This window comes from Sorex fumeus, unplaced genomic scaffold, assembly GCF_029834395.1.
Source record: "Sorex fumeus unplaced genomic scaffold, SorFum_2.1 ptg000044l, whole genome shotgun sequence".
Taxonomy (NCBI): Eukaryota; Metazoa; Chordata; class Mammalia; order Eulipotyphla; family Soricidae; genus Sorex; species Sorex fumeus.
The window spans coordinates 64,076,836-64,101,237 of record NW_026606101.1 but is presented as its reverse complement, the minus strand read 5'-3'; the positions used below and the strand labels follow the sequence as shown (position 1 = coordinate 64,101,237).

At 44.1% G+C, this 24,402-nt stretch overlaps 1 protein-coding gene across 1 annotated transcript in view; it reads right to left on the bottom strand.

Moving 5' to 3' along the window:
• LOC130030647 (inhibitor of carbonic anhydrase-like) overlaps nt 1-24,402 on the bottom strand; it is a 36,501-nt gene that overhangs the window by 1,285 nt on the left and 10,814 nt on the right. Inside the window, exons 10-16 of the mRNA XM_056122001.1 lie at nt 21,483-21,573; nt 19,519-19,575; nt 17,258-17,410; nt 14,308-14,449; nt 5,401-5,465; nt 4,043-4,227; nt 1,350-1,539 (exon numbers count right to left, since the gene is read on the bottom strand). Coding sequence (XP_055977976.1) covers nt 1,350-1,539; nt 4,043-4,227; nt 5,401-5,465; nt 14,308-14,449; nt 17,258-17,410; nt 19,519-19,575; nt 21,483-21,573 — 883 coding nt within the window. The remainder of the gene's footprint in view (nt 1-1,349; nt 1,540-4,042; nt 4,228-5,400; nt 5,466-14,307; nt 14,450-17,257; nt 17,411-19,518; nt 19,576-21,482; nt 21,574-24,402) is intronic.

Sequence of the window (24,402 nt, the reverse complement as noted above, 5' to 3'; positions counted from 1 at the left end):
AACTTACAACCAATCAGCTAAGTACAAGTACGGAAAGCCCCTCAGACTGTAGCCAAAAGGTTGGACTGTGGAAAGTCCCTGTTATATAATGGTATGCTATAAAAGCCCCTCACTTTTGAGACTCGGGGCCACTCGTTCCTAGAAGGCTGCCACTGTGTCAGTGAGCTGGACGAGGGCCCTAGCTTGAACTAGCCGAGCTAGCCAAGAAAGAACCTTTGCTTATTGCATCGCAACTTGTCTTCATGCGATTCCTCTGGGGAGGTCTTAGCCTGGTTTAAGACCATACTTGTGGGAATATTCCACAACAAAGCCAATCAAGTTGGCATTTCAGCCTCTGTGTAGCAGGGTTGGTTGCAAAGAATGAGACAGACTTTGGCATGTCCAGGTTGCAGGCTAGCTTGACCTCCCAGAACAAGGGGATAAGCTGGACATTTACTGCACCCAACTTCTGCACCCTTGCCTTAGTCCCCTGGCTCCAGACATGAGATCCTTTGGTTCCTTTAACAGTTCCATTGTTGTTAAGGACAATCACAGGCACGTTAAGAGCAAAGGCTGAAATACCTACATTATGGCTATGGCCATAAGGTGATACACAACTAGCAAGTCCCTTAAAATATGTTATAATAGTCATGGTAACTTCCTATTCTACTCTTGCCTGGGCACAGGTTGGCACAAGTTGCCCTGGTTTTCTAAACTAACCTAAACTTGATTTATTCTGCTCCTCCCTGGTGCATATGTGGTACCCTGATTGCAAACTAGATATTGAAATATTCTACATTTGGCTAGATGCATGTTTGTTGCCCTCATTATAAACTGAATTAAACACATTTATTTGGGAGACTAACCCAATCTTGGATGTTATTATTAAGGGGATGATTTCCCACATTTGCGCACATATATTTTCATTTTATTAGTAAAAAAAAAAAAAGAGGAAATGCACACATAACTAAGCTCAGTTCCCAAATGATTTCACATTCTATTACATTCTGTCTCCTTCAGACAATCCGGTCTTGTTGCACATTGTTTCTTATACTGTTGTCTATCTGAGTCATCTCACTAGTCAGTCTGAATTCCCCACTGGGCTACTGGGCCAGGCTGTGGCATAGAAAAAGTTCCTTAATTCAAACTCAGTTCCCACATGAGCTCACATTCTGTTACACTCTCTGTCTCCTTCAGACAATCTGGCCTTGTTGTATGTAGTTTCTTATACTGTTGTCTATCTGAGTCATCTCACCGGTAAGTCTGAATTCCCTATGGGGCTACTGGGCCAGGCTGCAGCATAAAAAGATTCAAAAAACAAGTGTTCTTGCTTTACCTGTCATTGGCCCTCTCTGTTTGATTCTACTCACCAGAGGTTAAGCATGGTCGCATGTGATCAACAGTCGCAAGAAACTCTGGCCCTAAATATTTTTGATAAGTTGTTTTGTTCTGAAGATTAGCCAAGCATTCTGTGTCATCACTGAAGAGCAAGTCATTCCCCACTGAAGATCTGAACAGCTGAAACATCATGTATTCAAACCCATTTCTTCCAAAGAGTTCCTGGATCAGGAAGACAGAGCGAGTGACCAACCAGCACCAGAGAGAATAGGTTTGGGTGAGTTCAACCCCTGGGAAACCCAAGACACAACAACCATACAGGAGAATTTGGAGTCCAAAGGCAAAAAGGATGACCTCTGGGTTCATATCCTCATGCTAGTTTTTCTTTATCATGTGGCAATTTTGCCCAAAGCATTACACAGGTTTAATGCAGTCCCTATAAAAATAACAATGCCATTTTGAAAAGATATAGATCTAATGCTATTGAAATTTATATGAAGTAATACAACCCCCATGATAGCCAAAGGCATACTAGGGGAAAAAGAAGATAGGAGGCTTTTCTTTCCCCCATTTAAAGTAATACTACAAAACTGTAGTAATCAAAACTGTATTGGATATTGCAAACCACAATGCCCAAAAGGAGAGAGAGAGGGGGAGAGAGAGGGGGAAAGAGTGGGGGGGAGAGAGAGAGGGAGAGAGAGAGAGACAGAGAGAGAGAGTGCCTGCCACAGAGGCAGGCAGGGGGGTGGGGAATGGAGGGTGCTGGGAGGGAACCTGAGGACACTGGTGCTGGGAAATGTACACTGGTGGAGGGATGGGTGTTGGAACACTGTATGACTGAGATCCAATCATGAACAGCTTTGGAAGGGTCAAAAAGGAAACAGTGGGGCTGGAGCAATAGCACAGCGGGTAGGGCGTTTGCCTTGCATGCGGCAAACCCGGTTTGATTCCCTGCATCCCATATGGTCCCCTGAGCACCGCCAGGGGTAATTCCTGAGCACAGAGCCAGGAGTAACCCCTGTGCATTGCTGGGTGTGACCCAAAAAGCAAAAATAATAAAAATAAAAAAAGGAAACAGTAAATATTAGGCTTCATTCTGTCTAATAAATCCTCTTCATTAAGAGCTAAAAAAGAAAAAACTATTGGAATAGGGAGTCTCTGGGAACAATGGAATAGAATTGAGCGGCCAGAGACAGAGCCTCGGACAGTTAATTTTTGACAAAGAAGCAAAAAGTATGAAGTGGAGCAGGGAAAGCCTCTTCAACAAATGGTGTTGAGAAAACTGGTCAGTCACATGCAAAAAAAAAAAAAAATTCATACCCCTTCCTATATCATGCACAGAAGTCAAATCAAAATGGATCAAATACCTCAATTATCAGACCTAAATCCATAGGCTATATTGAGGAAAACATAGGTAGAACACTCCATGGCATTGAATCTTGAGGTATCTTCAATGATTCAATGACATTGGAAAACAAAATGGGAACAAAGGAAAATTCTTACTGAATTCAGTGCCATCTCCGCTCTGCTTGTAAATGCAGATATGCTAAATAGTGATAACTAGTGAGGTGGTGTACTTAAAGCGACTACTAAAGAAAATGTTCCATGCTTGCACCTCAAATTTCCTGTCATATGTCCACGTCTTCCTGCTGCCCTGAGCACTTTCTCTGTTGTCTCTTTTTGCCTCTGGATCTGACCTGAGATCACGCATTGCTGTCTCCTTTTTTTTTTTAATTTTTATTAATTAATTAATTAATTTTGAATACCCATCCCTCCACCAGTGACCTTTTTTGTTTGCTTTCCTTGGGGCCAAAGGGGCAAGTTCACCCTACGAGGGACCCATCCATTCAGAAGTCTCTGAGCTAGAGCCCTTGGTCTTGCCAGCCCATGGCGCTCCAAGAGTCTGTGAGGTCAGCATCTGCTAGGCGTGGATTACTCCTTTGGGGCATCTCCACAAACGGGCTGTGCTCATGCAAGGGGCAGGGGAGGCCCTGGTTTCTCTAAGTGCTGTGTGATTCAGGCAGCCCACTATACCATAAGATCCTTGCTTGTTGGCTGCCTGCATGCCTGGAGGAACCGGAAGATTTCTGAAGGTTGGGTCATTAGCTTTTTTTTTTTTTAATTTTTATTAGTGAGACATCATGAGGTACAGTTGTAGACTTACAAATTTTTGTGCTTGGGTTTCAATAATACAATGATCAAATACCCATCCCTCCACCAGTGCCCATTTCCCACCACCACAGATCCCAGTATCCCTCCCATCCCCCATCAAGGGAACACCAAATACAGGGTGTTGGGAGGATCCTCCCAGGATGGGAGAAGCATGCTGAAAGTAGACTATAGACCAAACATGAGGGTCATTAGCTTTTAAGAAGCCAGCGACAGTGTTCAGCCTCCCAGGTTCAAACACCACATTAGTCAGATAGTCTCGGCCCGTATCTGTTCAGCTTTCCTCTTGTGTGGCTAATTCTGTGAAGGGCATAGTGTGTCTACCCTTAGTTCTGAAATGGAATAGGCCCCAGGGGCGCCATGACTGTGCTCACACTCCAGTGGACCTAGGGGCCCTTTAGGTGCCCGTATGTCTGAGGCTTTCCCTGACCCCTTGAAGACAGAGCAAGAGCAAGAAGGGAACATAGGTTTGCTGTCATCAGAGCAGGGTTCCACTGCCAAGGACGAAAGGTGAGGCTGGCTGGGGGAAGAAGTGACAGGTGGGCCGTGTGCGTACCTGCTGGTTGAAGAGCATTCTGCGAACAAGATCCACCTTATCTTTCCTTGAGACCACGGCATGGTTGGGGACGATGGCAAGGTGGCAACTCTCAGGCTCAGTCACTGGCTTCCTGGTGCCATCGAGGCACAGTAACTGAAAATCTTCCTGCTTCAGACCCTTCGCCCAGGGTTCAATGTTCCTTCCTGAGGAGAGACACACAGAGAAACAATGCAATGAGGCTTTTTAAATACAAGAAAACCACCCCTAAAGCCATACATTTGTAACCTTTCTGGTTAGTGCTCTTTTTCAGCCCTGCTAAAGAGACAGAATTCTTTAAAAGAACTGAAAAAGCACTTAAGCAGAAAAGCAAAGCTTGATCAAAAGAACTAGCTTGAATTTTATTTATTTATTTATTTTTATTTTAACATAGGAGTTTTGCTAGTTATTCAGCCATTGATTAGGCTGATTGAATTGGGCATGAACTCCACCTTTCTTTTTTGTGTTTTTTCTTTTTTTCTTTTTATAAATTTATTTATTGAATCACCATGAGAGCAGTTACAAAGCTTTCGGGTTTAAGTCTCAGTCATACAATGATGAAACACCTGTCCCTTCGCCAGTGCCTATTTTCTACCACCAAAAACCCCAGTATACCCCCCATCCCACATCCTCCCCCTACCTTTGGGGGCAGATGATTTCCACATTACTCTCGCTCTACTTTGATTACATTCAATATTTTGACACCAGACCCACCACTGGGATTTTACCCCAACACTCAGATCTGTTAAAAAGGCAACCGTACACAATTTGTTTTCTATTGCTGGTTATGAATAACATATGAAGTCGAGCGGCTGCATAGAACTAGCGTGAATTTAAAACGGTTCATTAAAAGACATTACTAAGGGGCTGGAGCAGTAGCACAGCGGGTAGGGCGTTTGCCTTGCACGCGGCCAACCCAGGTTCGATTCCCAGCATCCCATATGGTCCCCTGAGCACCACCAGGAGTAATTCCTGAGTGCAGAGCCAGGAGTAAACCCTTTGCATCTCCAGGTGTGACCCAAAAAGAAAAAAAAAGACATTACTCAGGGACAGAGAGGGACGAAATACTTAGGAAGCGTTTCATTGACAAACACCTGTGTGCAGAACACCTTGGACTGTGACCCGGCTGTGTTTGCCTGTTCAAGGCCAACGCGATAGCCAGCCTCAAGGGGTCAGCCAGACATGGAGGATATTCTCATTCCTAAACTGAAAAGGTTAGGACCTAAATCACCCTGAGGTGACTCTAGGAGGGTCAATAAACTTCCCCAGTTGCCCAATGGGGAGTGGCTTCCTGAGAGAGTCGGGCTTCCCTGAGGGAGGGAAGGGAGTCTGACACATACCCCCGGTGTTCTGCAGGACAGCCGAATGCTTCACAAAGGCCACATCTCCTTTCTCAACCAGACACCTGCGGAGGGAAGCTCAGGTTAGCGAGGATGGGCATGAGGGAGAGAGACCACCAGGGGGAATTCTGGGAGGCTCACTTCCCACCCCCAACCCACCTCTATGCGTGCAACCAGCATGGCTGAGCTAGGCCTCACAGTGGGGGACAGGGGTGGGGTGGAGAATGTGACAGAAAAAGAAATCAGCTTGTTTTTTTTTTCTTTCACAGATAACCGTTGTTTGGTTTTCTTTCATACATTGGTTTCTCCGCTGACAATGTCAGTATTCTCTTATTAACAGGATATTCAAGGATGACTCTCTGGTTGGAGCAAAAGTCACATTCGAGACTAACATCAACATGCAGGACAGGATTTTGAAGGAATCTGATCACATTTAGTCTTAATAAGTCCAGAGCCCTCATGACACACTGATTTATTTATGCTTGTCCCCAGTCTGTGTTCAAGATCCCCTCTCTCTGAGAACCACTGAATCTGTTACAGATTGGTTTGATGATGCCCTGTCAGTTAGCAGTTGATATGGACAATTAATTTCCAGATGCCACTCTTCTGCCTCCACTCTCCTATCTCCAGGTCCCCATATGCCCCCATAACTGACTCAATGGTCAGTTATTCCCACCTAAGTCTTCTATGCCTCTTTGCCCTATTTCTTCTCTCTTTCCCCCTGCAGGCCCTTGGCACACTCCTAGGCCTGAGGGAGCAGCTTATCTGCCTTGGGTGTTCCTACGTCTCCCAGTGACACGGAACCCAGACCCTTGTGATTCTGAGCCTCAGACACAGCCTCCCTGCCTTCTGCTCAAGACCAGTGTTCTACAAGCGAAGGATGAGACACTTCAGAAATTGGTCATAAATGCATATTCTTGAGCTTCTCCACAAACCTATCATTTCTGAAACTTCTGGATGGGGTCAAGTGACTTGTGTTTTTATTGTTGTTGTTGTTGTTGTTGGTGGTGGTGGTGGTGGTGGTGGTGGTGGTGGTGTGTGTTTGGGTTTTATGGGGAAGTTGCTGCTCATCCATTGATGCTCAGGGACTTCCTGGACTCTGTCTGCTCGGGAGTTGTTCATGGCAGTGCTCAAGGGACCAGGTAGTGCCAGTGATCAAACCCAAGCCTTCTACATACAAAGTATGAGTCCAACCTATGGAGCTGTCTCTTACCTATCTTCTCTGGCCCCATGATCTGTGTTTGAATAAGCTCTCCAGGACATTCTGATTTATTCTGAGGTATAAACCATTGCTGGACAGTCACCTCCCCATCCAGTGACTAAAATGTGGAGTTCCTGCAAACCGGCATGTATACATACCTGTTGCCGGACACCCATCTACTCTGACATGCGCTCCAACTTCCGAGAGGAAACAGAAATCAGTATATCGGCCTTCTCTCAAGACCTCTCATCCCTTTGTCAAAGCTGCCAGGCCACATTTCCAGAGCTCCCTTGGAGCCCTGGAGCTTGTCCTGCCTGGCAGACACAGGGATGGAAAAGTGTCCTCTGGGGGCTCAGAAAAGCATCCCCTCCCATTCTCGAGACACTTTCCACTAATGTTGGGGGACAGTTTTCCCCAGCGATGCCCAGACACATTGCGCACCGGCTCTGGGCAGATGTAGGGTGAAGAATGACGGGTGGACGGAGAAAACATTCTCTGGGAGCAGCCAGTGATTGTTCACCTTATTGCCAAATACACATTTTTATAGAGGATCTCAGCTTTACAGGAAGATCCAATCACATAAAGTTTAGCACTATTGGCCTATGACCTTTCTTACTCTGCTTTGCCCTGGTCCAATCCCAGTTAAGGCTGGATGCTGTGGTTAGGATGATTTACTAAGCATATGTAACAGTTTCTGTGTCTTGGACTTACGTGACTAGGTGATCGAATGAGGCTCAAGGCTGTATACCTGGTGCTGACATCATGTTTTGCCAATTTACCCCAATACTTCCTTCTGCAGAGCCTCCCTTCTAGGCAGCCTTGCATGGTCGCGTCTTATCTGCTCCAGTGCCTATAGGGAAGCTCCACACACCAAAGTGGTCTTCTTTCTCTTATGTAATGGGAATCTCCCTGCTCATTGGGTTCTTTTCCTTAGCACTCAGATGTCTTTTTAAAAAGCTCACTAATCCTAGCCTTAATTTCCCCTTCCCCCATCTCAGCTGACGGGCCTTCTTCCCATTCATCCTGACACCTACAGGAATCACACACTGGTCATCTGCAACCTGTGTACTATATTCTTGACCCCTGCCCGCAGGCCTGACTCACTGTTCTGAAGATTTACTGACAACTGAAGACATTTCCAGCAACACCCCCTCAAGAAGCCAGTTCCCTGAACATCTTCATTTGCTCTCTCCACTTCGTTCTTCCCCTCTGATTTGATATGTCACCTGTCATAGATCAGATAAAATACACCCATCGATCTGTTTTGGAAATGGATTATCTTCCATTGATCTATCTGTAATTCTTGCACATAAATCTGACTGTTCTGATCACAGCATTATGTTTCACTGTAATGTGATTTCTGTGTCTCGGAAAGCAAACATTCCTTTGTATAACTTCATTTAGAATGCATGGCTGTCTCTTGGTCTCCCTAGCACTGATTATTTTAAAGAACGGTCTTCTCTTCCCCACTTTTCCTTACAGTCCTCCTGGCACCAGTGGAAGCAACTATAACTTTATAACTAGCTTCACTGCATGAGTTATGTGAGCAGAAAGTTTTCAATGAACTGGGTTGATAATCTCATTTCCGAGGAATTGGGACTTATACATTATGGTCTGAGTTTGACAACCCTTTTATAATAGGAGTTGTGACAATGCTGGAAATGCTGGTCATAATTTTCCTCCATAAAATTCAGTGAGAGAGAAAACTATCCTGTCAAAACAGAGACAAATGATGCCGATCTGTAGAGTAAGAGAGAGCATCCTCTTCAAATGAGCATCCCTTTACTGTTTATTTACAATTCTAATTTAACTGGATGTCCTGCATCTTATCTTGCCTCGGGGTATCTTGGCTGTTTCCGTGCTTACAAGAAAGGCGCTCAAGAGAGACAGCATTTGCTAAAATATCCTTTTTATTAAAAAATATATCACAGAAGTTATATAAATATACCACATAATTTTTTTCACTTGCAGCAAAGGAATTCTTATTCATTGATTGAAGAGAAGATGTATCAATCAAACAGATGAAATAAATGCATAATATGGACCAAGTGGTAAGTGCTAAAGGAAACAGCAAGAATGGAATGCCTGGGCTCCATCCCACAGCCACGCAGACACATCTTGGAGCCTCTGCTCACTCATTCACCTTCCAGACAAAGCTAACCTCCCCGCAGACATCTTCAGGGCCACTCTGGTGGACGAGGACCCACCCGCTTCTGCCTGAGTCCCAGCAGCTTCCAGGCCTAACGGCTGCCTCTCAGCAGACCCACATTCACACCTCTTACCTCTGATCTCATTCAACCTCTGGATCCATAGCCACGCTCCACGCCCATAAAGCCACTTGTTGCTTTTACCCTGAACTGTGTAGTCACACAGCCAGTGTGACCTCTCACCCCTCACATTACACAAGCTCTGCCTCCTGTTCTTGGATTAGGGTCGGGGAAGGAAAAGAGTAACACCTACCCTGATCCCCAGAAAGCCCCAGTGGGGTGAACAACAGAGAATAGGCCCATTTGAATGGGCACATAAATTTGGGGACCGTCCGCCTACAGATGGTTTGAGACTGCACAGCACCACCACAAACATGGAGAAATAGGCTTGGGTAGGAAAAATCCCCCTTAACGGTTTTTTTTTTTAATTTCATGGGGGAGTCTTTGGAGAGGTTTTATTTAGAAGTTTATTCAGGGGCTACCGCAGGCTCTATGCTCAGGGGTTACTTCCTGGCAGTGCTCTGGCGACCATGTGGTGCCAGGGATCAAAACTGGCACCGGGGCTGGAGCAATAGCACAGCAGGTAGGATGTTTGCCTTGCACACGGCCAACCCGGGTTCGATTCCCAGCATCCCATATGGTCCCCTGAGCACCGCCATGGATAATTCCTGAGCGCAGAGCCAGGAGTAACTCCTGTGCATTGCCGAGTGTGACCCAAAAAGCAAAAAAAAAAAAAACTGGCACCATTGTGGATGTGCATTGCATCCACAGCATGCAATGCAAGTACCGTAATCTCTGTGTTATCTCTACAACCCCAAATAACTCTCTTTAAAGGAGGGTGATAAGACAGTACAGTGAAGCGGACACTTGCTTTGCATGATCCCTGGCACCCCATATGGTTCCCTGAGTCTGCCAGGAATGATCTCTGAATGCAGAACCAGGAGGAAGCCTTGAGCACTGCCAGGAATGACACAAAAAACATCCAAACAAAAAACCAGAATCAAACATGCAGCAATTTATCACCAGCTAAATCTAATTTATCTCCTGGTCTAAGCACCTGCTTTTTAAAATATGGATGAAAAGAGAGAGGGAGGTTGGACCTGACTCAGTAGGACTAGAAGATAAAGCAGCAGATAAAGCAGAACTGAGGGGACAGCCAATGCTCAGGACCGGGGATACCCTGAGGAGGGAGAGATTCACTTGACCTGCTTCTGAATGCTCCTGACTTCAGCTGGTAGTGTAGGAGGGGCCCCTTCCCAGATCCAGCAGTACTTGGCCCCCACGAAATCTCAGGAGAGGGGAATCCCTGACAATGACTGACATCCAAGCAAGGGATGCTGGAAACCAGGAACATGAAGCCTCCTTGAGGGATCCCTGGGGCTGCGACGGTGGACTTGTGGCTTCCAAAGCCACAGCAAAGAGTATTATAGAGAGCACCCCTTCCCGACCTCCATGCCACACGCACCCATAAATTTCTGCAAGCAGCAGAGACTTGGGCTGCAAGAAGCCAAAGATCAGGCAAGGCTGAACAAAGATCTCCCCCACTTCACTGGGAATCCCGACAGATTTGGTAGTGTACCAGAGTACACTACCAAAGGCAACTAGTTAGATATCTTGGCTGAGCCCAGAGAGAAATTCTATGAAGCTCAGAGAATGGGTTTGGTCACGGGTGGAAACAGACCATCAAAGGATTTCCCAACCAAGCTAGTCCTCCCCACACAGGGCAGAGAGGAAAGCAAACACCCAAGAGACCCGGGAGCCTGAAAAACAAAACAGATCTTCAAACCATGAGCTACAGCGCCGCCTGGTGGGAAAACAAAGAATGTGCCCAAAGATTACAGGGAGTGAGGAAAAATAATGTTTCTAGTGGGAAGAAACCAATCTGAAAGTCATGGAAGTTCAAAGGTCTGAGGCTAAAACTCAACAATTGGAAAAAAGTTAAAAAGATATTGGTTATATGGAGAATAGATAACATTTCCTCACTGAAGAAATAAAAGGCTGCCTGAATAATAATAAGGAAATATATATATATGGCAAAATCAATTACAAAAGGAAAACCCAAACCAATACAAGCCCACATCAAAAAATATAAAGCTTGAAGTAAATAATCTGACTTGACAATTGAAGGAACTAAAAAAGGGAAGACAAAAAGAACCAAGAATCCAAGAGTCAGTAGAGTCAGAGCGAGGAGGGCATTTTCCTTGCACACCACCAACCCGGGTTTGATACTCTGCATCCCATATGGTCCCCTGAGCACCGCTGAGGGTGATTCCTGAGTGCAGAGCCATTAGTAACCCCTTATCATTGCCAGTTATAGCCCAAAATAACAACAAAAATGTCAACAGAAAGAAGAATTAATAAAAATTAGAGACTTAGGCAGGATAAATAGTACAGCAGGTAGGGCACTGACTTTATATGCAACCATGTTTGGCCTCTGGCATCCCACGTGGTTCCCCAAGCCCTGCCCGGAGTGATTCCTGAGTGCAGAGCCAGGAGTAATCTCTGAGCATCCCCAGTTGTGGCCCCAAAACCAAAACAAAATTTAAAATGAATAAAAATTAGAGTGGAAGTAGTGAAATAGAAACAAAGATGATAGAAAAGATTAGTGAAGCTAAGAGAGTTTTTTTTTTAATGAGCCAATAAAATTGATAGATCCCTGAACAGGGGTTTGGGAGGCAGGGGAGGGGAACAAATTATTAAACTGGGTTGAAAAGCAAAAAAGGAGAAAAGTTGGAGTGAGAAATCCTTTTTAGACGCTTCAAGGAATTTAGTTGTAGAGAGAGATGAGCAGAGACTGGGGAGTTAAGTGAGGTCAAGAGACTTTGTTTGTGTCATTACATTTAAGATAAAGAAACAGCAGCACATTGGTACACTGATGGAAATGATCTAGTAGTTGTGGACAGAACTGAGCTAGGTCACCCTGGGGAAGGGGAGGGAGGCAGCATCTCTGGGCACAGATGATGGCACAGGAGTACCAGAATGGGATTCTAGGGAGTTGCTCTTTTTTATTGTTCTGATTTTGCCATGTGAGATAGCATAGGATAGATTGAGGAAGAAACGCTGGCCAATGAGGAGATGAGAATGCGTGGAATTGCCCTCTATGAGAGTGGGGTGATGGACAGACAATAGACAGATGGCTCATTTGAACTGAGTCTTACTTTTTGTTTATTGCGGGGGCGCTTAGATGGGGACAACACCCAGCGATGCTCAGGAGTTACTCCTGGAGATGCTCAGGGACCATAAAAATTGCTGAGGATCGAAGCCAGGTTGGCCTCACGCAAGACAAGCACCCTACTGCTATACTCCAGCCTCAAGGGTCTCTTCACTTTAAAGAGAGGCCACTCAGCCTAGTTTGTGCAGCTACCATGGAGTGGGAATGTGGAGATACAGATATTTGTTGATATGGCTAGGGAATGATCAGAGCTGGTCGCGGAATGTAGAAAGTATAGTGGTATAAAGGAAATAAAGAAAGGAGAACAGGGAAGTGGTGACTGAATGAATGGATCACAGGTCAGAATGAACTCTGGAAACCTGGAGAGAAAAGGCAGGCAGGAGCAACGGGGGACTGAGACATTCAAGCCTTAAGATTGCTCTTTGCTTGTTCATTTTTATTTTGGAAAGAGGGGAAAGGATTCATCTGACAATCCTAGATCCTATAGACTATCTTGATAGTATCACAATTGGATCATTAACCCTAACACTAGCATACTTCCTTACTTTAAAAAAATCAACCCAATCATGAACAACTTTGTAACTCTGTATCTCACTGTAATTCAATTAAAAATAATAATAAAAATTTTATTGAGGGGCCTGAAGAGCATACGGCATTTAGGGTGCTTGCCTAGAATACAATACACCCAACCCAGGTTCAATTCCCAGTAGCTGCTGGTTCCCCAAGCTTCACTGAGCACTACTACCACTACTTTTGGTCCTGTGGGACCAAAGCAGCAGCATTTTCCTGGGCCTTTGCATTGACCCTCCAACTAATGAGTTGGCTCATTAGTGGTGGATCCTTCCTGCCCCACCTCCCCTAGCCAAATGAAACTTTTAAGTTCAGCAAATATTGTTGTATTGGGATTGATGAATATATGTAACGCATCTGTACTTATGAGACAAAGCTTTAGGGCAGGCAGGACAGAACAGGCTGGCAGTATGACCAGGTTCTCTCAAGAGTCTCCAAAATTCGGGGCTGGAGTGATAACACAGCGGGTAGGGTGTTTGCCTTGCATGCGGCAGACCCGGGTTTGATTCCCAACATCCCATATGGTTCCCTGAGCACCGCCAGGGGTAATTCCTGAGTGCAGAACCAGGAGTATCCCCTGTGCATTGCCAGGTGTGATGCCCCCCCCCAAAAAAAGAGAATCCAAAATTCTGTACTACCTCAATTCATACAACATGTACATACTACCTCAATTCATACAACATGTCCACTGTCTCAATGTTATCATACTTAGAATTAAGTCTGCTTCCTTAGCCAGGCATGTGGGTGCTGAGACCTGCCAATGCCTGATGTTCAATTTCTTCACACACATGGGCCTTTCACCTCCCAGACTTTTCCCTGAAACCTTCTCTGGCTGAAAACACATCTGATTTATACCTACCCATATGTTGGCCCTTACTGTTTCTTCTTGGGTTACTCCCCCTCTAGATTTTCTCTAGATCAGGTTCCCTCTCACTTGGTAATCCTTAATTCACATGACTCCTGTGCCACGAAGGCCTCACTTGACCACCTTTTCCATAACTGTCCCCTACCCAAGTCACTACCCTGTGATTCCCTTGGTTTCTATGGCTCCTATAACAGCTGAGACTTGCGGGTTTTTTTTTAATGTTTATTGTCCTTCTGTCCCCAGGAGACTTGGATGATGGCAGCAGGGTGTGTTTGTGTGTGTGTGTGAGAGAGAGACAGAAACAGATACAGAGATTTTTTGCTATTACCTCCCATCTATAACAGTGCCTGCTGCATACTCAATAAACACATGGGAGACCCCAGGCACATCTGATTTTAACATTTGTATAAGTGTGTTCCCTCCTTTGGTTTTTTTTCTCAGAGGGATTCTATCTCCTATCCACAGTAACACTGGGGAGCAAAGGATCAAAAACCACAGAACTCAGGTTAGCCCCTGGGCCATGGCCTTCAGACCTAATCCCATGCATTTGCCTCTGAAGTGCTATAATGCCTTGGTGGTATCACCTCAAGGAACCCCAGAGCCTCAGCCAATTTCTAGACTCATGAGCCATGCTATTCAGTATCAAAAAGGGCATGTTAACTCTTGATCATACTGTAAAACCAAAAATAAAAGGAGTAAAAATGGACCCAGGGTTGTAACCAGCGGTCATCATTCTGGCCTCTCCAGGGTTCCCTCGCTGGGCAGCTAAGCTTCAGTTCTGTGGACACCAGGGACGCACAGTTCTGTTTTCTAATTCTTGCTCCTCAGTGCCAGGATGGTGATAACAACCAAAGGACCATTCACCAGGCTGGGGCCCAAGGACATCACTCACCTCAATGCTCCACTGGAGCCGAAATATGCCTCGAGGCTGTTGGGAGCACACTTGTGGGCTGCTTCCTGGCCACCACTGCACAGAGCACAGAGGCTAGAGTGTGGGTCGGACCCGGGGACACAGCTTTGACTGAAGAACTGATCTGTGCAGGAGGAAGCGGGAGGGAACAGTCAGCTCGCCCTGCTTTGGGTGGCAAGACAACCTCATATCTTGTCCCTGGAATTCCTAAATGAGGTCAAGACACATCCAGAAATTTAGTACCATATTACTAACTAAAAATGAGTGGAATAAAGAGATGCTAAGATCACCTGATATTTCAAGGACACAAAAATCCCATATATGATGGAATTCAGAGCTGGCCTGAGAATCAGAAAGAGGCCTCCAGGGGAAAGATGAAGAAGGTACCCACGAAGGGAGGAGAGAAGAGCTTTCTAGACCGGGCAAGACCTGGGGATGAGGTGCGGAGGTGGAGGTCAAAGGCACCTCCCCCCACTCAGGGCAAGAGTGAATGGGGAGGGGACAAAATACAACACACATGTGCACATGTGTCCTTTCACACCTCAGAGTAGATTTTATTCTTTTTGTTTGTTTGTTTGGGTCATGTTCAGTGATGCCCAGTGATACTCCTGGCTCTGCACTCAGGAATCACTCCTGGTTGTGCTGGGGGCACCATATGGGAATGCCAGGGATGGAACCCAGGTTGGCTGATGAAAGGCAAACACTCTACCCTCTGTACTATCACTCCAACCTCAATTTTATTCTTTTTAAAATATTTTTAAGTTTTATTTTTTAAAGCCCCATGACTTACAAAGTTATTCATAGTGAGCTTTAGACATGTTCTAGCACCCATCTGCCAGAGTGAACTCCCCTCCACCATAGTTCCCAGGTTCCCTCTCATCACTGCTCCCCAGCCTGCCATCCTGACAGGCACATTTGTAAGCTTGATTGTTCTTTAGTACTAGAGAAGGGGAAGCTCTGAAGGACTCTAATCCCAGGGACCTGAGACAGTCTGGCAGCAGGCGGGATGGAGTTCAGGCAAGCTGGACAGTGGGAGGGAGATTTGGAAGCAGGGGAAATGGACACCCACATGGCGCGTGGAGGTGTGAAGGGTGCCGGGGAAGCTCCTCTCTGGCACGACGAGGCTAAGCAGAGTGAGACCCCATTTTGCACAAGCGAAAATTAATGTGCTTTTGAGATATCAATTAGATAATATCAATTAATCACAGGTTTAGAGGTCAGGGTGAGACTTGCGTCAGGGAGAAAAATGTTATCAATTAAATTGACACAAATTAATAACGTTTAACGCAGCAAACATTCCCATCATTTATAACTTTTATATCAACAAGCCTACCTCTTTGTGTGTTATATGGGAATTGAGACTGCAGGTATGAACGAGAGCATGGAGAGACTGAGTTTAGGGTGAGTGGGGGCGGCGGGGGGCGGGGAGCTGCTTTAAGCTACTAGAACATTTGTTAACCAGGGTTGGAAAAGGCTGACGTTGCTTATGTAAAAAAGAAAAGGAACGGAAAGGGAAAAAATCCTTGTAGATCTTTAAGAAAGTTAGTAGTTGGTGTTTAAAGTGATTTGAAGAAATGCTGCTGAGAAATCATGGTGGAACAATTGCAGAATTGAGCAAACTGGATGTTGCTCAGTTCCCAGCAAGCAAACTGGATGATGTGTTAACCAGAATCTTCCTGCACAAGGATGAGAGAAGCCAGAGGAGGGGGTAGGTGATCTGGCAAGAAGGGTGGGGAGATGGCTGGGGCTGGAGGAGAACTTGGGAAAAATAGGGTTTTTAGGGATGAAAAACATATAAGTGGTTGGACTGGAGTGACAGCATAGCGGGTAGGACGTCTGCCTTGCATGCGGTGACCTGGGCTCGATTTTCCCAGCATTCCATATGGTCCCCTGAGCACCACCAGGAGTAATTCCTAAGTGCAAAGCCAGGAGTGAACCCCTGTGCATCACCAGGTGTGACCCAAAAAGCCAAAAAAAAATTCTTAAGTGGTGAAAAAAATTAGTGACTCTAACAAGAAAGAAAAGCAGTGGAGGGATTTTCTAGGGCTCTGAGGAGGGGAGCAGGAGAAGATTGTGCTCAGGTACAGGTGGGGGCATGGACTGGGGTGCAGAGCAGCTGCAGCATCAGGAGCCCACCACTTCTGCAAGAAGGGTGTGAGGGGGAGCTGTTCTGATGGCACAGTTGTCTCACACAGATCCTGTGAGAGCACTGCCGAGAATGTGGGGAATGCAGACGTGTGGACAATTAGGACACTGAGAATTATGGGAAGCAGCAGGTGTGAAGCAGAGAAACAGTGGGGGAGGGGGGGCGCTCATAAATGCCAGGACCCCTCTGAAGCAAACAGCTGAGCAACTGGAAGGCATGAGCCATTCTTCCAGAACATTCTGCAGCTAAAATCAGGTGCAGCATGCTCAGGTGCTGAATAAAGAGTGGGTTGGTGCAGGGGAGGAATTTGTCAGGTGGCTGATGAAAACAGGCGAGCAGGAGGTTTTTTTAGCTGCTGAGAACATAAGAGTCACTGAATGATTACCGTAGGGCTCTAAAAGAGATGAAAGCGATGGGAAGGGGTCAGTGATAGTACAGCAGGGAGGGCGTTTGCCTTGCACGAGGCCAACCCAGGTTCGATCCCCAGCATCCCATATGGTTCCCCGAGCACTTCCAGAAGTAATTCCTGATTGCACGCGGCCAACCCAGGTTTGATCCTGGCATCCTATATGGTCCCCCCAAGCACTTCCAGAAGTAATTCCTGAGTGCAGAGCCAGGTTGTAACCTCTGAGTAATACTGGGTGTGATCCAAAAAGCCAAAAAATTAAAAAAAAAAAAGTGAAGAGTAGAGTGTGCAGGTTTTGGGGCTGCTGGGCTTTCAGCCCCACTTTGCTTTCCTCTCTCCCAAGGAAGGGGCTGCAGCTCCACCTCCCAGAACATACTTACCAAGCTGACAAGAACCTGTCTGGTTGTATATTAAGCCCATAGGGATGGTCCAGCCTGCAGAAGTGCCGACCGCGGAGTGACAGGATTTCTTGCCTCGAAGAGAGTCCCAGGTGAGGTCAGAGTCTTTCTTAACCACTGCCACAGCATAATAACCTTGCAACACAGACACCAAGACACAATATTAATCCCTCCTCAAAATATCGTATCACAAGCCGCCATCACTAGCCCTGTCTGTCCACCTGGGCCTCTCCTGGGGGAGCAGATGCAGAAAAGCCTTCGCTAATGCTCAGTGGGTATGAGCCAGATTAGTGTCCTTAGGTATGTCTACGTACATACAGATATATGTGCAAATGCACGCACATGCGTACACACACACACACACACACACACACACACTTCACACTCTCTTGGTGAAATCCCGCTACATTTTCCTTTCTGTCACTTTATTCTACCTCAGTGATAGATCATGGACCTATTTCGATTCAACAGAAAAGGATTATCTCATTCTATTGATTGGTCAAATCTACACTATGTTCTGCAGCGTGGAACACTCTATATTTTGTAACCCCTCTCCTAGTGGGCAGGTACATCATCACCTCTTTCCTGCCACTGCAACCCACTTATAAGTATACATGTATAAATATCTTTTCACTTATGAATGCACCTGCTTATGGACTTCTGTTGTATAAAAGTCTAAAAGAAGAGATTTCCTGGATTTTCTGATTTTACTGGCTTATAATATAACTTTCTACTAATAATACTTAATATTTCTTTCCTGATATATAAAACACACAGAACCAACAAATTCTCTTTTATTATATTTATTTATTTATTTATTTTGCTTTTTGGGTCAGACCTGGAGATGCTCAGGGGTTATTCCTGGCTCTGCACTCAGGAATCACTCCTGGTGTTGCTCGGGGGACCATATGGGATGCTGGGAATCGAACCTGGGTTGGCTTCGTGCAAGGCAAACGCCCTACCCGCTGTGCTCCAGCCCCACAAATTCTCCTTTAAAATTAATTTTACTTCACAAAATGGACCTCACTTTGGTGGAGTGGAGTCTCTTTTATTTATTTATTTATTTATTTATTTATTTGTTTTTTTTGGTGGGATCACACCCTGTGATGCTCAGGGGTTACTCCTGGCTCTTCACTCAGGAATTTCTCCTGGTAGTGCTCATATGAAATGCTGGGGATTGAATCTGGGTCAGCCGCGGGCAAGGGAAACACCCTCCCTGCTGTACTATGGCTCCAGTCCTGGAGTCTCTTGTCTTATTTCTGATTCTAATAAAACTCCACCATTTCCTGTGTTCCTCTCCCAGTGCATGTAACTGAATTGAGCCTGTGCAATCAGGCACAGACTACAAAGCTGAAGATGTGGTAGGACTAGAACCATAAACCTCCAGGAGGAGATAACATGGTTCACCATCCCCATCCTTGCCATTTCTTTCTTGTTGTTTGTCATTCTTATCTTTGCCATGAAACTTAGAAAGGGGAGAGTGAGGGGCTGGAGTGATAGCACAGCGGATAGGGCATTTGCCTTGCATGCGGCTGAGCTGAGTTCAATTCCCAGCATCCCATATGGTCCCCTGAGCACCACCAGGAGTAATTCCTGAGTGCAGAGCCAGGAGTAACCCCTTGCATCACCAGGTGTAACCCGAAAGGAAAAAAAAAGTGGAGAGTGAATGTGGCAGATGGAGAACTTTGCCAGTGACTTCCTAAGGGGCTTCAGCCAAGTCCTTTAGCATGTAGGACCCTAAGTTTCTCTGAGAAATGTGACGGCCTTTCGGGGTGGGGAGGGCTAGCTCATGTGAGATTACCAACTAAAGGAAAACAAAAAACTAAAGGGTCATTTTCATTTTCCTCCTCCTCTTTCTGAGAGCAACTTCCTGTGAGGCTTCCTATCACCCCAGAAGCAATAGGTTTGGTTTCCTCCCTCAGTGAGGACCTTCTTGTCCTGGTGTTTGCAGTCATGCTGCTCTCCTCACACCCAGCTGTGTGACCCAGGCCTCAGCCTCTCTTTCCCCATCTCCACAGCCCAGGATACAGATGCCAACATACCAGAGGCCTGGAAGGTAAGTGAACGGGGAGGGGGAAACGCTCTAGAACCGGAAATAGAATTACTGCTTCAGCACAGATTTTCTCCTACATTTTCTGTAGTGTCCCCTTCTCCTATGTCAACTTCAGTTTTTGTTTCGGCCTCACCTTCACCCCAGCACCAGGCCTTTGATCTTTGAGCCCTGTGTTAATTGACTGGCTCACCTTCTATGGGTGCATCCACACAGTTAGAACCAAGCTGCTCGGTACCATCTTTAGGCTCTAAAAAGAAAAAGGGAAACAAGGGACATAGCATTCAAATCTCACAGTACTCCAATCCAGGTCAGACCCTTCTTTATCCCTATGGTCGAGAGCAAAATAGAGACACCAAGGATTTGTCATTGGTTCCCATCAAGTGAAGATTCTACATTAAATTAGATTAATATCAAAATATAAAAATTAAATTATAAAATAAAACTTAATTTTATTTTATAATTTAATTAAAAATACAAAACTATGGGGCTGGAGAGATGGTACAAGTGGGGAGGGCTTTTCCCTTGCATGCAGTTCACCTGGGTTTGGTTTCTGGTCTCCCATATGGTCCACTGAGCTTGCCAGGAGTGATCCCTTAACATAGAGTCAGGAATAAGCCCTGAGAACTGCTTGGTATGGTCCCATAACAAAACAAATACAAAACTGAATAAAATAGGGGAAAGAATATAGACATGTGTAGCTCAAATATTTATGGATGAGAGTGGGAGGAAGTAGATCAGCTCTCCTCAACTTTGACAAAGTATGGTCTTTCCTCTCTCAGCTTTGGGGTAAGCCAATATAGACCAGAGTCTCCTGAATTAATCAGTAACTCTGACTTTAACTCTGACTTAAAGGCAGTCTGATAAGCCATGTGACTAAATCTATGCCATGATCATCAGTGTCACTATTTCAATGAGAAAGGTATTCCTTTCTTATTTGAGGTAACATGGCTATGATCCCATTAACAATAATACAAAGTTATTTCACCTCCATCACCACCAAGGTGCCAAAGACCACAGTTATATTACTTCAAGTCCACCTCTTCATTCTCTACTCTGAAATTTTCTCACCTGTCTCTTAGTTACCTCAGTTCCGTAGCCAAAGTCTAAGGGTTTGTCATGGGATACTGCCCATTGCTTTTGTTTCTCTATAGACTGGATCTGAGAGAGATCATCTGGTGTTTATCTTTCTCCCTCTGACTTATTTCACTTAACATAACCTCCTCCATAAAGAAACTGAGATATCTATCTCTCTCTATATATATAAATGTATCTAGATATCTATATATAGATATCTCACAGTTTCTTTGTGAGGAGAATATGTTAAATAAACTGTGATATATACAGAGAGATAAATATACAGATATATATCTCAGTTTTATCTATTTATATATAAATAATATATGTTATAAAATATATATAGATTTATATATATTATATATTTATAATCTAGATATCTATGTGTAGATATCTCATAGTTTCTTTGTGGAGGAGGTTATGTTAAGTGAAATGAGTCAGACATAGATCTATCTACATAGACATATATTATATATATATACATATATATGTCTTCATTATCTACTTATCTGTCTTTGGATATTTGGTTTGTTTCTAGCTCTTGGCTATTGTAAGTAGCCCCACAATAAATATAGGTGAACACATATCTTTTCACATGAATGACTTGTGTTCTTGGGCTATATGTCCAGGGATAGAATTGCTGGACTGAAGAGTTTCACGTTTAATTTTCTGAGAGGCCTCTATTCTGTTTTCCAAAGAAACATACAACACTAAGGGAAAGTTTTCCTTTAATCTCCTTCTGCTAACTACTGCATCTATAATCTGAACTAAATCTGACTCTCGGGAAATGGTACGTATGGTCTACTAGCTCCCCTGCAGGGCTTAAGAGTTACCATGATCTCAATAATGAACTAAATTTTATCCTTATCTTTCTTCTACCTTTTATTTTTGTTGTACAATCACACACACTGCAGTTCTTGGGGTCACCAGGTTTACACCCGGCAGTGCTGGGATGGAGGGGAGATGTGATGCCGGGGTTTAACCCAGGCTTTGCATAGCATTCATCCACCCCCATCCTCCTCATCCTTTTATGTTCATGACCCCAAGGTAATAAAACTAAGAGGCACTTCCTCCACTTACTGTAGATCTCTGCCAGCACAGGTACCAGCCCACACTCGCCCGCTATGTACAGATGGCTTCCATCCAAGGTCATGGCATCAGCTTCTCCTTTCTGAAGTTAAACCAATAGCACAAAGTGAGGCTGTTATCCTGCCCTTTCTAGCTTCCTGTCAAATGTTGCATGGTTCTGTGGTTAACCAAACCATGGACCATGCCATAGCTTTTGCGCACAAAGTGTTATTCCGAAGGGGCTAAAGAGATAATACAGCATGAAGGGCAACTGCCTGCATGTAGCTTACCCAGATTTGATCCCAGCATCCCATATGGCCCTGTGAGAATTTATAGGTGTAATCCCTGAGTGCAGAGCCAGGAGTAATTCCTGAGCATAACCAGGTGTGATTAAAAATCTTAAAAACAAAATGTAGTTTTGAAAACAGGACAAATATTTAGTCTGGACATCTTATTATGACATCTTATTATCTCACTCCTACTTTGGACAAACTGGCAGGCTACCGAATGTAGCCTGCCCACACGGCAGAGTCTGGCAAACTCCTCGTGGCGTACCCAATATACCAAATACCAGTAACAGTGATGGGTCTCATTCTCCTAAAGAGCCTTGAATATAATCTCAGGGCTAGGATGAAAGAGACGTTACTGAGGCCTGCTCGAGGCAATCGACGAATAACAAGATGATTTGTGATTATGATTTTGTGATTTAGTCTGGTGACCCTGGAGCATACGCCCAACTCTTTGGATATCTATGTGCCCTCCCTTAAGACTACTGCCTCTGACATTTCCTCACCACACTTTCCTTTGTGATCACTGTCTCTCAATGATCCACCTGTTCAGATTCAAGTAAGGTATTTAATAGATCTCTGTGAAACACATTTTCATTCATATGGTAGAGTTGAACTCTGTTCTTATAACCCTATTGGCACTAGAGCCCTGGCACAGGAAAAATTTTTATAAATAATTCCTCCATGTGATTCACAAGTAATTGTTTTCAATATTATGAGGAAAAAAATTTTAGTAACAGGAAGTAAAGTAAACATGTAGTCAGAGTTAAGGTTATTGAGATCAAAATGCATAGGTACAGAGTGAGGGAGATAGCTCAAAGGTTGGGATGCATGAGTGCTGGAGGTCAGGGTCACATGGTCTCCCAAGCTCTGAACTGGGAGTAGCTCCCAAACAATATACATATTCTTCATTTTTGAACCAATAACTGGAATTCTGAAAATTTTAGAACAACAGTAACTATAGAAGTGAATATGTACTGTTTCTATGTGGGTGGGCTTTCCTAATATTTAACAATGGTTATCCCATGTATTTATTCCTCATAAAAATCCCACAAGCACTATGTAGTGCCACAATTCTCCCACTTCTATACATTTATGAATTGTATCAGAGAGTAACTTAAAAAATGTGTCCAGTATATGGTCAGTAAGACTTAATACCAGGCATTTTAATTCCTTAGTTTCTGCTTGGAACCACTATCTATGCTGCCGGCAGAATCTGAGTTCTCCAATGAACAAACCATTCAAAACTGTCCTATGTACACTTTTATCTACAAAATGGGTGAATATATCATAGGCTAATTGTGCGAGTGAAGAAAGTAAAGCAAATAAAAGTCTCATAAAGATGTTTGTTCTATAGAAAATAGCACCAGAAATAGTAGGTGTCATTCCTACTATAGCGATCCAATCTTATTAGCAGGAAATATATTCCAAGAACTCCAGCGGATATCAGAAACCTAGAGAGTAATAAACTAAATAGAGACTGTTTTATCACTACACATGAATGCTTCAATAAAATAAAATTTATAAATAAGACACAGTAAGAGATTAACAATAATAATAAAACAAAATGACTCTAATGATATACCATGATAAAAAATGTATAGGCGTGTGACCCCTTTCTCCAAATATCTCATTGTACATAATATTTTTGGCCTATGGTTGACAGCAGGTAACTGAAATAAGGGAAAGTAAAACTACAAATAAGTTTATACTTTATTTAAAAATCAGAAATTCTGACTCTTACAGAACAAAAACCTTTAAGCCATATTATCTATAACAGCAATGGAATTAGAAATAATTCATTTATAGGTATTTAGAAATAAACAAAGACAGAAATATAGTTAAGCATCATTTAAAAACACTCTGGCCAAAGACAGATTGTTAGCCAACAGAGACCTCTGTGAGTAACATCACAGACTGACGTGTAGTAGGTTTTACCATCTAGTCTGTGTGGTTCTACTCAATGACATTTGTGCCAAGATGAAATCACACAGTGACACAGTTTATAGAATCCCTGTGAAGTGATGACTGGACTTGATGACATATTATACAATCATTAAGTATCTATTTTAAATTAATAATTCATTCCCTAAGAATGCATGCTAATTCTGCTCAGTAGTTTAGTGATGACAGGAGTTAACTTTCTGGACAGCTTACTGTATGCCAGGCAATGTCACAGGCACTCAAATTCACTTAATCCCAATAATTGCCAGACTTAGAAACTATATAAATTGCAAGAGCTTAATTTTATGAGCTGGTCCCAGGGAGGTTTAAACAAGTTAGGGTTTTTTTTAAAATAAATTGATGCATCTCTTAAACATCTTCATTTTTTCAGTCTTTCATTATGAACTTACCTTTTATAACGACAAATATTGTCTGTTAATAGAGAAATAAAAATTAATGAAACAATTTCACAACTCAGAAATTAAACAGTGATGATCTGAGTTGTGAAGTTGTGAATGATTTTCTTTTTCTATCATTTCTATAGAGGCTTCTCCATTGGTGCTCAGGGGGACGAGGATCACTCTTGGATATACTAGATCCAGCGGGCAAACCTGGCCTGACTAGATCCAGAGGGCAAACCTGTTCAGTGCTCACCCAGCAATACGGGGTTATTTGGGCTCTGAGATGTAGGGAGCTACCAG